This window comes from Pipistrellus kuhlii, unplaced genomic scaffold, assembly GCF_014108245.1.
Source record: "Pipistrellus kuhlii isolate mPipKuh1 unplaced genomic scaffold, mPipKuh1.p scaffold_m20_p_2, whole genome shotgun sequence".
NCBI lineage: Eukaryota > Metazoa > Chordata > Mammalia > Chiroptera > Vespertilionidae > Pipistrellus > Pipistrellus kuhlii.
The window spans coordinates 49,490,781-49,505,032 of NW_023425515.1; the positions used below are offsets into that span (position 1 = coordinate 49,490,781).

Genomic DNA, 14,252 nt, shown 5'->3' on the forward strand with positions numbered 1-14,252 from the left:
GCCCACTCTCACTTTATACCCTGAAAGCACAGAGGAGTGAGCTGTGATTTATCCTAGCCTGCATGGTCTGGTCATATCTTTTTATATAGTCTAAATGCACAACCAACGACGCACACAAATAGAGAGAAAAATAACCATCTCAGCAGGGTTCAAAGGTAAAGGAGCTGGCAACTGGAAAGTCAAAATTATGACCATCTGTAGGTCATCAACAAGCACACGTTGTATCATTCTCTCAGCTCAGGGTCCAGCTTGCAGCCACACCAGACCTGTTACTCAGGAGAGAACCATGGGAAATCTTGCTCTATTCTTATTAGTTGGCCAGTAATTATTGAGCCCCTGAACCTGAGGATAGAGAAGTGGTTTCTAGAGTGTAGTCCCCAGACAGAGAGCAGCAATATCTGGTGCATGGGGATGGGCAGTCACACCCCCTTGGGCAGAATCAACTGCCTCTGTGGTTGCTTCAAGGACATTGTTTTTCCAAAAACATTTCCCAGTGGCATCTCCCCCAACTCTGACCCATCAAATATGACCCCCATTTGATCTGAGCGCTCCTCTCTGTGTCTCACCCAGGGACACCATGCAACTTAGTGATCTATGAGGCCCCCCGTGCATCGACATCATAATTTCCAATTCTCTCGAAGCTCAATTCTTGATTTTGTTCCACTAGGGATCATTAAAAATTATTTGGAGCAAATTCACTTGGAAGATAGCATCAATGACACTCTGCATGGTCTCAGCAAGTGCTAGATGACTGAAGAGTAAATCATAATGAAAACAGTGCAGGAGAAGGGAAGCCCATGCCCAACGAGCAGCTATGCTGGGCTGGGCATGGAACTGGGCACTTCCACACATACCATCCCATTTGGGCAACAGCTTGGACTTTTGTTGGTTATTTTTAAAGCAAGAAAGGAACTCAACAGATTTTGATTCTATTTGCTAAGAAACATTATTTATTTTCCATCATCACCCAAGGTAACAACGATGAAAAGAACAGAGCCTCCTGTAGATATACAGGAAGAATGAATAGCAAAAAAGCAAAACCTGTTACAGAATTGTTGAGTCACAGTAAAGGGCCATAGGTATCATTTGGTGCTGCAAGTCTCAAAGGAGGAGGGATGGTAGGCACATTTGGTTGGGGCGGGTGGGGGTCTCTATCAAACTATGCTGAGATGCTGCTATGTCCCCTTACAAGCCTGGTCTCCACGCCAGGGCCACTGCACTGCCACCATGGCTGTGATCACACACATGCCCTGCACCACTTCTCCTGCTGAAAGATACTGTTCCAAAGAGAGAGTATCATACATGAGAACAGTGCATGTGAAGGCAGAAGAAAAGTCAGAAGTCACTGAACTAGCCCAAATTCTCCATCTTTGGTGTTTAAAAAAAAAAAAAAAAAAAAAAAAAAAATATATATATATATATATATATATATATATATATATATATATATATATAAATATTTGGGGGTCAGAGGTCAAAGATGTACCTAAGGTCTCCCAACCAATAAGGGACATCCCAGGATAAATATGGATCCAACCAGTAAGTGACCTCCCAGGACAAATATATTGTAGATCCCCACTCATACAGCTTCATTTCAGCACGAACATGTTGGAACAGAATTTCGTCATGCAAGAATGAATATGCAGGAAGACATTTAAAATTAAGTTCTTCAAAGGGAGCTTTCCTGTAGGCGGTGTGGTGAGGCCAGTCTCCCCTAAGCAAAGGAGCGGTCTTCATCTGGGCAGATGCCTTGCTCATGGAGGAGGTGGGCACCTAAGTATCTTGCCCAGCGTGGTGACAAAGATCTTGTGGGGGTGTCCCAAGCACAGGTTTATACATGAAACAGACACAGGGTGCTGCCCCAACTGATAATAAGTGCAATTCCAATACAGGAAACCCCACTGGGGAGCTCTGCCCAAGCTTCAGGTGATTCCCCCACAGGAAGTGGGATTATACTCCCTCTGGAATGGCTTAGGGCAAAACTAGGGTGTGGGCCCATGGATGGACATCAATGTAGCCTCTTTTATTCAGAAGCAAAGTAGACAAAGGATTCTCCATCAGTTAAGTCTAGATAGGCACTGGAGCCCCTCTAAGCACTTCTCCTTCCCTGTAAAGACTAGATGGTTGTAGGCCTTCCCCATCTCAGAAGGCAGGCAGTGCAGAGCTTCAGCGTTTTCTGGTGCTCATCATTGGCATCAGCACATAGACGGGCATGGTGAGGTCACACAGCTGCCATCAGAATGGTAAGACGGGGCTTCCTACAGTGCGTGGGAGGTAGACTTTTCTATATCTGGGTCTCTTCCAGTCATACTGTTCAAGCTGTCCTAGGTGCCCAGGAAAGGGAAAGAAATTAGGGAGGATCCTAAGTGGTATTCCACCCTTCCCTTTTCCAAGAGGACATCGACGAGTCTACTTAATGGCCCTTAATACCACAAATTGCCTCCTAATGGGAAAGAGACCTCCCTTCTCTCTGGGAATGGGACCTGATTACAGGGCAGACACCTTCGCACAGGTTCCCGGCAGTGGAGGGGCAGCTGGTTGTGAAACAGGGCTGCAAAGAGAGCCGTAACCTGCGCAGGGCTAATGAGGGAGCAGCCCGGCCTGTGTTTGGTGAACACAGTGGGGGACAGGCCCATTGGTTACAGACAGGAGGGCAGGGGCTGAGGCCACGGTGCTCACACTCCAGCAAGATGCACTGTATGGTACTGGGATTGCCTCTGATTTACCCAGCTCTCCCACAGATTGCTCACTGAGGCTTTCCTGTCATTTCTGAGCTGCAATGTACCTTTCTCTAAACTAGGGGTGTCAAACTCAATCAGAGAAGGGGCCAAAATCTAAAATCCAGCCTAAATCGCGGGCCGAATGGTTTACTGAACAGTCATAAACTGTCATTGTGATGGAAACGCAGCAGAGTGCAGTGATGACAGCGCGGTGCGGGCCACATTGCAAGGCCTGGCGGGACGGATTTGGCCCGCGGGCCTTGTGCTTGACACATGTGCTGCAATGTACCTTTCTCTAAACACTCCCCAGCCGCAGAGGCTGTGCCTAGGACAGGGAAGTGCACACAGCAGTCACACATCATAATAGGTAGGACAGCTCGCTACTCCAGGGCAAAAATCCTGGCCTACTCCTCCTCATCCAAGTGCCTTGTTTTGGGCTCATGACAGCTGCTCAACAGACATTTATTAGATGAACAGGTGCCCTGATTTATGAATTATCTACAGAGCAGAGTCCCTCCTCCCTAAATGCTTCACTGGTAGAGATAATGACTCCCTCTCTTCCCCCCAAGATGAAGAATGCAGGAAGTCACCACAGGGGTCATGGGGATGCTGAGAGGTGGCTTCACTCTCGAGGGCCAGCTGGCAAATGAGGAGCACCACCTATTATTCAAGGCATGGGACCACGCTGTTACCCCAAAGGCCAGAGGGGAGACAGTGCCCACCCTTAACAAAATTAGAAGTTGAGCCAAAACCTGTTTGGCTCTGTGGATAGAGCGTCAGCCTGCAGACTGGAAGATCCCATGTTCGATTACAGCCAAGGGCACATACCCTGATTACGGGCACATCCCCGGTGGGGGGTGTGCAGGAGGCAGCTGATTGATGTTTCTCTCTCATTGATGTTTCTATCTCTCTATCTCTCTTCCTTCCTCTGTATTATATATTATTATTATTATTATTATTATTATTATTATTTTTAATAGAAGCTGGATGAGCACCAGACTCCTCCGACTGCCAAGAGCTTCCCGGATCTGGAATCAGAGGTCTCCGAAAAGCCTCCCACCAGAAAGGAAGCTCGGCGTGGCTCACGCAGTAACTATTTCCTCACGCCCTTGTTTAGATGTGTATCTGCATACACCCAGCCTCCCCCAAACCGCCACCCTCCTCGCCCCCTTCCAAAAACACCAAATAAGTAGAGGGCTGAGGCACTTAGGTCTGCACAGATATTTTAAATTCATCTTGAAGCAACTTAAAAGGGCTGCTTCTCTCCCCTTCCCTCACTCCCAGCACATTTCTGTGGCAGCTGGGTCAAGCCTTTGCACCACTGACTCAATGACAAAATATTCCTGGGCTGCTTCCTTCCCATCATCCGTTCCCTCCCTCTGTTTTGTTTATTATATTCTCTCCCGTCTCCCCCTCACCCCCATACACCACACACACACACACACACACACACACACACACACACATGCACGCACACACACTTCTTTATAAGGCATGAGAACGCCATGGTACATGGAACCTAAACTGAGAGTACTGGATTCAGGGACCATGTACTTGGATGGGGGAAAATATATACCTTTCTTTCCATTTTTCTTTTCTTTTAACTATTTTTTTAAATTTTCTTATTGATTAAGGTATTACATATGTGTTCTTATCCCCCCAACTAAAATATAGCATTCTCTTCAATTATGAGTGTAGGCAACAAACTACATTACTGTTCACAATACCTGTACCTCTGAATACACATCTTCATATCACATCAGGGTTAGTTGCCCCAAAATATCATTTTTGCTCATTGTTACTTCAAAATCAATGATAATTGTGAGATGTCAAGTAGATTTTATTATTTAACATGTTAAAGAAGCACATGTCACTGCTATTTTTTAAATTATTAACTGTATTTCAATAATTATTTTCCAAGCCTAAATATATTATTTGTACATTTACAAATGAGAAGGGGCCACAGAATGGTTGAGCCCTGCTGTTGAGTGAGCAGGGGGAGGTGGGATCTGAGATTTTCCCTAGCATCCTCTGGGCCTGGGCGGGACTCGGGGACTAACAAGCAGTGCTCAGTGGTGGATGAAGCAGGTCCTAGGAGCAGAGGACAGTATGGCTTTTGGATAAGAGCTTGGGTGGGCTTTCGAGACAGATAAAACACTGGCTCTAATAATTGGCAGTGTGCTCCTGGGCAGGCCACTCCATCTCTCGGAGCTTCCATGTCCTCCACTATAAAAGAGGAATACTAATATGCCATGTGATTCTTGCGAGCATGAACAGAGAGAATGTATGTGTGGCAGCAGTGACTGCCCAGTGGACTGGCACTTGTCTGACTCTAGGTCAGCCTTCCCTACCGGGGTCTTCTGGTGCTAAAGGTATGTGGTTCGCCTTGTTTTTGGGAACACCATCTGTGCTCCATGCCATCTTCCCTTACCCTTGAGCTTCCGGGATGCTGTCAAGTGCCTCAAACTCTAAAATACATCTAGACAGACCTCGTCCCCTGTGCCCCTCTGCCCCTGTCACTGAAATGGCTACCTAGGCCAGGCTGCAAAGCAGGTTCCCTGCCTCAGAGCAGAAGGAATCCTGAGTAGAAAGGAGCTATTCCAGACTTTTATAACCCTACTCATAGCAGCCACAGGACCTGCGACTGGCTTCCCAGAGCCGCTGGCTCCTGACCTGGTATCTCATAGCTTGGTGGACGGTGACAGGATTCCATAATCCAAGTGGCCCTTCACAGGCCAGGTCAGACCCAGACCGGCAGGCCTCTGGGCAAAGAGCCCTCGGGAAGTCAGGGAAAACCCTGCAACTCCTAAGGTTACACAGGAAAAGTTTTTACATGTCCCTTGACTTAAATGATGTTCAGAAGTTCTGTTGTAGAAAGGGCTATGCAGTCTTTAAAAATGGCATGTATTGATTTTCTTCTGACTATAAATTATAAAATATTGGAAAATACATGAAATTTATACAGAGAAATGAAAATTAACCATAAGCTTGGCCTCTGAGAATCAAAACTATTATTGAGTTGAATTTTTCTCCAGTCATACTTATGCTGGCACTTTCACATAAATTAGGATCATCATTATATAAAGTTGTGATTTTTGCTCCTTTTTCCCCCTTTTAGTCTCCCTCCACTCCATCCTCGGCCTTCCCCATGCTATTGTCTGTGTCCATGGGTTATGCATCTATGCATAATATATAGTTCCATATTCTGATTTCATCACTTAAAAATATCTAGAGACATTTTCAATATGAGCTCTGAAAAGACACAAAACCGTTACACTAGACACTGTCTGTAAAAATGCATAGGTTACTGAGAGATGCTGCGTAGCATTATGCATTTAAATATAAGTTATTTCCAGAAAACTGATAGGAGGAGAGTCCATTTCACTCCCCCCTGAAGCACATATAATAGCAACTCTCTTCTTTACCTTGAAAAAAAAAAAAAAAAACCTGGAGAAGATACCTTTGTGTCCTCCGCAAAGAAGCACTAGATGGTATATTTTTCTTTTTCCCTTTCTCATATCTCCCCTGATAAGGAGAAAGCTATGAAAATTCACTGCTAGAAAATCGGGGCCTGCTTAAGTGCTGGCTGAGCGGCTGAGGAAAAACCCTCAGAGTGAAGCGGAGTGGCACAAAGAGCCCTGACTTCAAGCTGAAAAAAGCTGGATTCGTATGTCACATCTGCCATTGTGGCCCCAAGATCAGGGAGCACTCTGTTTCCCTGCACTTCGGCGGCACCAGCACCTCCGAGTTTGGGAAAGCTATGCAGTTAAGTAAGGCTCTGCATGTGAAATGCTCTGTCAACAGCGGAGTACACTGCCCAGCACTAATCCCTCAGTCCTGTTACTGTGGCCGATAACAGTATTATTATTTTTGTTGCTCAGCCAGCTCGAACCATTCAAACATGTCCTAGGAGGGGCCGTGTCCAGCACTGGGGGGAAAGCATGGGCTTGGCAGCCGCACTGCACTTCCTTGTTTGGCCGAGCTATTTAGCCTGTAAGTTTCTTCACCTGTGAAATGGGATAATGATTATACACCTGCCTACAGAACTGGTGGCCAGAAAGAAGCTCACTACAGACTGATTCATATGCCTTTCAGCATAACGATTATTGCTCATCTCATTTTTGATTCTTATAAGGATATTTCCAGTAGGACATGATCTCACTCATCTAGGGGAAATGGTGAATAACATAGACTGATGAACAAGAACAGACCCAGAGATAAGGAGTCATGGGTCAGACTGTTGGACCTCAGAGGGGGGGGGGGGGGGGGGGGGGGAATAAAAGGGAGAGATCAACCAAAGGACTTGTGTGCACACATATGAGCCTAACCAGTGGTCAAGGACAATAGGGGGGTGAGTGCGTGGGTAGGAGGGGTGGGGGATTGGAATGGGGGGTTGAGAACAAATATGTGGTATCTTTATTGATACCTTAATCAATAAATAAATTAATAAAATAAAAAAGGACTTCAGAGGGTTAAAACGAGTTAATTTATACTCAGTGCTCAGAACAGTGCCTGGCGCATAACAAACACTCTATAAGTAGAGTTTTAAGGAGTCAATGAGAAACAGCCAGAGATGATTAAAATAAATGTGTACCAGCTAAAACCAGCACACACTTAAAAGAAAAAAAAAAAAAACTTTCCACAAAAGTCATTAATCAGAAAGCTGAACCGGCAACCTCGATCAGTTTCCCTAAAAGCAGTGGCCACCCGGCCCCAAACCCTAGCCCCAGGTGGGCCGGCTCCCCTCCTACCTTCTCCGCATCCTGCTCGAAGAGCCTCAGTTGGAAGCACTGGTCCAGCTTGAGCTTGCGCACGTGCCACATCTGGTGCAGGTGCTGCCGGGTGGAGTGCAGCTTGTCCAGGAGGCTGGTGATCTTGGGCACGAGGCTCTGGAAGTCGGCGCTGCCAGGGATGCAGTTGCGCCCTGAGAAGCCGTCGCTGCAGCGGATGCACTGCAGCAGCCGCTGCCCCTCCCGGTCCAGCTCCTCCACCGGGGCCTTCAGCACCTTCTTCTTGAGCTGAGTGTGCTCGTCGATGAGCCGCCGAGAGCCCTCCACGTCCACTGGGAACTCCTTCCGAGCCAGCATCTCCTGCAGGTCCTCCAGGCGCGAGAGCAGGTGCACGGCGCTGTTGAAGAACTCCTCCAGGGACAGCCGCAGCTCGATCCACTCCTCGTGGTTGTAGTCCAGGGAGCCGTCGAACTCCTCGGTCAGCTGGGAGGGGTCCACCAGCTTCGCGAGGCCCTCCACGGACACCATGCTCGTCTGGAGGGCAGACACAGAGAGGGTGAGTCAGAGAAGTCGGGGGAAGGGGGAGGGGAAAGCAGGGCAGCTGTAGGCAGGAGGGGAGAAAGTCAAGGGGAGAGGCCAAGGTAAGTCCACATAGTAATGACCACAGGCTGCACAGGAAAGGGCCGGTGCGGGAGCACGTGGCCTGCTGGTCATTAGCTATAAATCAGCCAGGATAAGCAGTTCCAACAGACCAGCTGACTGCCTCCAAAAGCCTCCCCACCTGCCCACCACTTGCTATTCCAGGAAAGGCTGCCTTTAAGACTCAGCTGTCTTCATCTTCCTCCTCTCCATCCCCCCCAATCACCACAGAAGGACTTCAGATGCTAGAAGCAGGAGTGCCTGAGGGTCTAGTTCTCTGCAGCTTGAAAACCCACCCAGGCCCAGGACCCAGGACACCATCACAGTTGCATGAAGCAAGATGGGTCAACTTAGGGCTGCAACGGTCTATATCTAGCTTCCTGCCTCAGGCTGGGTGGGCCTCTGCCAACACCGAGACTCTCCTGGTCGCAGATACCCTTCTCTGATTTAGTTGGCCTGGACTGGAGTGTGTGCACGGGTAGTTTTAAAAGCTCACCAGGGGATTCTAACTTGCAGTTGCTGATCTAAACCTCTGCTAATCTCGGTCCTTGCGGCTCAAAGCGTGGCCCTCTGCGGCAGCATCAAGACCACCTGGGAGCTTGTCTGGAAGGCAGCATCTCTGAAGTCAGATCTGCTGAATCACAGTCCACAATGAACGAGGTCCCTAGGGACTCTATGCATTAAACTCTGAGCAGCCCTGTTCTAGAGCACTTTCCCCTTCAAGTCTGGCTCCACGTTTACCACGTCCAGGAAGTCTCCCATGATTATAGGCACCAATTAGTCATTCATATCTGCTATTGAACAAGCCTGTACCCTCAGCCTGCATGCGGGGTTTCATTGGCTGTCAGTAAGGCACTATCTTATAAATACTCTTCTGAGTGGGAGACCTCAGCTCTCTCTCCTTACTTTTTATTTAGGAGGCAAAGACAAGCTTGCTCAACTTGTGGTGAAGGAACAGGGGAAGGGCTGAGCAGCCACACTGAAACACAGTTTAAGGGCTTGTTGGAAAGATGACTTTCATTCTTTTCAGGTTATAAATATATAAGCTTGTTATCACCACCTCTATATACAAAAACCAAACCTACAAAACACAGGGCTCCTGCCCAGCTGATGTGGCTCAGTGGTTGAGCGTTGACCTACAAACAAGAAGGTCATGGTTTGAGTCCTGGTCAGGGCACATGCCTGGCTTATGGGCTCGATCCCTAGCAGGGGGCATGCAGGAGGCAACTGATTAATGATTCTCATTATTGATGTTTCTATTTCCCCCCCTTCCCCTATTCCCCTATAATATATATATATATATATATATATATATATATATATATATATATATATATATATATATTAAAGCACAGGGCTCCTAATGTTGGGTAGGGGTGCCAAGTCAAATTCTTTGTGTTATTTAAACAGAGTGAGAATCACTTTGCTATGATAGTCAGGCTGCTGTGCTCCACCAGGGCCACCATGCCACACCCAGGCACTCCTGTCCTAAGGGGACAGGGCCTGGGATGGAAAGTCACTGTAAGTTTAGGGGCAGCTCTGCCTTTCTAACATGCACACATACACAAAGGTCATTCCCCTGCAGATGAGGGCTGGAGTTCCAGGAAAGGGGAACAGCTTGGATTTAGCTGGAGCAAAGGTTCCTAAATCATTGACTTAATCTGTTGTGTTACCATTAAAAATTCTTATATGATGTCTGGGAAAACCTAGCTAAAGAGAAAATAATAACACGTTCTCCTTGAGTATAAAAAAAAATATAAAGAAAATGAAAATCACCTTTAATCCAGCCACCTCTAATAGTCTACTAACATTTTCACGTGTCTCTCAGTCTTCTTCATATAGGCACTCAAAAAACAGATTTCAGATTATACTGCCCAGACTGTTTAAAAACCTGCCTTTTTAAAAAATCATAAGCACTTTTCAAAGACACTATTTTTCTAAATATGATTTGCATTGAGATATAATTGACATATAACTAAATATGATCTTAATGGCTTCATGTATTTGTGTATTAATGTTACCAAAAAGTAATGGATACTCAGGATACAAACTATATGTATGTGCATGCATATGTGTATATATATATGCATATATGTATGTGTATATTATTGCAAAAAACACTATGATGAATGAACATCCTTGTAGACCATTATCTGTTTATAATTATAATTAGATTTTCAAGAGGTTTTGTTTAGTTTTTATATTAAAAATGTTTTCTCAGAAGAATTACTAGATCAATAGCTATAAACTCTTTTTAAGCCATTTGAGCCAAATTACAAAGTTGCCCCCAGAAACAACTGTCCTAATTTACACACTCACCAACAGTACACAGAACTGCCTACTGACACTGCGCAATTAGGACAATCTCTTGATCCTTTTATTCCTCCCTAGATACTAACCGGTAAAGCCACAGTAGCCAAGGAATCCAGAAATGTCAGCCACAGACACGGGTACAGTAGGGAGGATGGAGAAGCCCAGTGAGAAATGTGTGGGTGGCAGAAGGGAAAGGGGTGCTCAGAGAGCGGTCTGGCTCACCTCAAAGATGAATTTGGAGCTGCCAAAGTTGGTCTTCTGTTTCTGCCAGAAGTTGTCGGGTTTAATGATGAGGGCCACATGGATCTCGGCTGGGAAGGCTTCCTGCAGCGTCTTGAGGAGGGGCTTGATGAGGTCCCACTTGGAGCCCCGCATGTCGATGATGACGGTGAAGCCACGTTTGCACACGTCCTCGCTGTGGGAGGTCAGAGGCCCGGCATGGTCACTCTGGGCAGCTGAGACTTGGACGTACACAGTCCAAACGCATCCAGAAATCTGCATTCCTTTTTGTCAGGGCCACCCTTCCAACTTCACACCAGGTCTGCTGGCTGCCTTCCAGTCCCACCTAAATGTGCTGCCTCAGAAAACCTTCCTGGCTTAACCCCATCTGCTGGAGTATATCTGCCTTCTCCTAGCACTCAGCAAATGACTCAGCCTTCCCTATAGGCATTGGCACTTGATGGGGTGTTTACTCCTTTGGGTATTCCAATTTCTGTTTGATTTTACATTTAGTTTTTGTTTCTCTCACTCCTGGAGAGCATTGTGTTTTCCCTATTTGAAGACAAGCTCTGTACCAACAAGGACCCCGAGGCCCTAACAGCTGAGATGGAAGAACCTTGGCATGAGGACTGCCCTTCCCCATGCCCTAGCAATGGCAGTCACTGGTACACTTTACCAATGAACCCAAACGGAGCCAAAGAACCTTTTTCAATAAAAGATTCTAAGCTGATCCTATCAGTTGATAAGAGGTGGTACACAAAGTATGAATAAGGCATATTTGCCACCACTGTATTTAAGATGCATCACTTGTAGTTTGAATGTTTGTTACCTTATAAAAAATCAGGTTGTTGCCAGGCCGGTGCTGCTCAATGATTGAGCATCAACCTATGAACCAGAAGGTCATGGTTCGATTCCTGGTCAGGAGGCAGCTGATCAGTGATTCTCTCAACATTGATTTTTCTCTCTCTCTCTTCCTCCCTTCCTCTCTGAAATCAACATATATATATGTTTATTGACACACACACACACACACACACACACACACACACACACACACACTAGAGGCCCAGTGCATGATTGAAATCCTTCGAGGAGGTGCCTCACCTCCTGCAGAGTGAGGAAGCACACCCCACTGGGGGCCAAGACCCACACCTGACTTGTGCAGTGTCTGCTGCCTGGGGAATCAGGCCGGACCAGGGCCCCATGTGTGTGTTTGGGGGGGGGACTGGGATCCATGCCTGACTAGCATTGTCCCCCAGCCTCCCTGCCTGTGTCCTCTTCTGGAGCCACCCAAGCCACTTTGCCACTTGAGCAGGCCCCCCACTTCTGTCTCCATCTCCGCTCCTGGTCTCATCTGAGTGTGCAACCGCCTCCCGTCTGATCATGACCCATTAAGGAGTCCTGGTCTAATTTGCATATTACCTCTTTATATATAAATATTATATAGAGAGATATATTTAAAAAGTCAGATTGTTGAGTCATGCTGATTATTCAGACGGCCAAATGTGGGACTGATGAAAAAGACGGATACAGTCTGTTGTCTCGTGCACTTCCATTGTAAGAGTCAGGGTATTAAAAGACTTACTTCAGGAAGTTAAGAGAGGGGAAGCTACTCAAGGCCAGAAGCAGTGACAGTGAAAACCAAAACTAACCAGCCTAAGTGAATCAATGAAGATGTTGCTATGTAACCTATTAAAGAGCAAACTTTGTTTAAACACTTGGACTTTATAATTCCTAAGAATCAGAAAGGGAGGGGGGTTGGTCAAAATAGTTCAACATATTCGTTTGGAAGAAAGTTTAGGTTCTGGTAGTTAGAGGGTCTTCTCTTCTTCTTGGCTTGTTTAACCTATCCATTTATTTTATAACTAAGACTATACTTTGGGTAATTCACATTCTTATATAAACACCGGTGTAGGGTCTTTCACTTAATTTCCTATTCCCTAGATTGTACTTGCGTAAGCCGCCGTGCATGTTACATGACCCACAGATGAGTGCCTCCACCAACCAATCGCTTCCCACTACTGGAGGTAAGGCCGCAGTTGGAAGAATGAAGCCACAAATGGAAGCAAAATACCTTTTTCAGTCTTCATTCTCAAATCGCAACAGTGATGAGAATGTCACAGCCTGGTGAAGAGACCACAGCCCCTGTGATGTCTCAGGCACAGTGTGGATGTCTCAAGCATAAGGCAACATCCATGGGCCTCCGAGTTAGATGGGAAACTGCTCAGGCAGGAGACTTTCCATTTCTTCTTGCTGATACAAAGGACTAGACTCAGCACGGGGAGTTTTGTTTCTCCCAAATGGGTGTCAACAAGTGGCCAGAGTCATCCACAAATAATTTCCTCTGATCTATTGTATGAAAGCAATGTGCCATTCCCCTAAATTATGGAATTTCTTTCCCATTAGAAAAGAAACACCTGCTAAATACAGAAAACTTCAAAGTTTATATAAGAGATGCTAATGGCAGGAATTTATAACACACTGTCCTATTTCCCTCCAGTCTTCTTTGTGCATTTAATTTTCATACCATAGAGTGTTCTACTTTTCACTGTGACATAGAGTTTTTTCCTTGTCTAAAATTTCTTGGAAACTGGCACACCGAATGACATATAGTCCATCCCTCTGCACCTTTACCATGCCTTATTTAATCATTCTCATTACTACTTTGTAGAAAAACATATCAACTTACATGTTGTGCATGAGAGTCCCAGCAGCCCATGAGATCCCCTCCATCCCCTTACTACATTCTCATCAGCACAGAAATATTTGCCCATTTAAATTTGCACCTCTCTGATTACTAGCTGGAGCTTATAGGTCCAGAAGTATTTCTTCTGTGACATACCTACGCAGTTCTTTCATCCACTTTCCTACTGGGACTTAATGACTTTTCTCCGTGAGCTTAGTTTTGTTCAGCTTGACTCACATCTGCTGCATGCCCACTTAGGTCAGACGATGATATGACCAACTTCTTTGTGCATCTGCTCCATCCCTGTTGCCATAATTGTGCTTACATGAGAAACCGCCATCCCTAGCAACAGTCGGTGTTGCTACCAAGAGCTGGAGTGTGGCTACCCCAGCATCTAAGTGGGCTAGCAGGTTTCTGACAACTACAGTAGAAATAGGTACTAACATTTTCCAGAAGTTCTCACTCACTCAGGAGACGGGGAAGGAGGCCCAGGGCTGGGAGCTAATGTAATTGGCATCTCTGTGAGACAACCTGGTCTCTCACTGGTGCTTTATGTGTTTGGTTTCAAGTAAGAAGCAGAGTTGGGGGAGGGAAAAGAACTTCTCACTGCATGCTTATTCTATGCCAGGGGCTGTGCTTGGGCACTTGACATACGATATTGCACCATCCTCACAACACCTTATAAACTTGGCATGCAACCTCCATATAAGAGATGATGAAACTGAGGCACAGAATCTGCTGTAGGTCACAGGATGAGCAACTGGCTACGCAAATAATCAGAACCATGGCTGCTGACTGTAAAGCCCACACTCAGGTCACTATATTCTATTATATCCCACCATCATCACCACTTGAATGGCGTTTTGGTCATAGGCAGTGGGGGTTAAGGGTCCCAGCAATGAGAGGATTTGTTAGGAAGCTCATAGAAGATGAGGGAAATTGTGG

General features: G+C 46.1%; 1 protein-coding gene across 27 annotated transcripts in view; it reads right to left on the reverse strand.

The window, feature by feature from the left end:
* The window catches only part of KALRN (kalirin RhoGEF kinase), a 640,493-nt gene that overhangs the window by 393,377 nt on the left and 232,864 nt on the right, over positions 1-14,252 (reverse strand). For all 27 annotated transcript variants that reach the window (XR_004989615.2, XM_036447859.2, XM_036447857.2 and 24 more), the window contains exons 4-5: positions 10,625-10,817; positions 7,472-7,984 (exon numbers count right to left, since the gene is read on the reverse strand). Coding sequence is in view for 26 of the 27 variants with exons in the window: in XM_036447859.2 (XP_036303752.1) it covers positions 7,472-7,984; positions 10,625-10,817 (706 nt within the window). In the remaining variant the exon portion in view is untranslated. The remainder of the gene's footprint in view (positions 1-7,471; positions 7,985-10,624; positions 10,818-14,252) is intronic.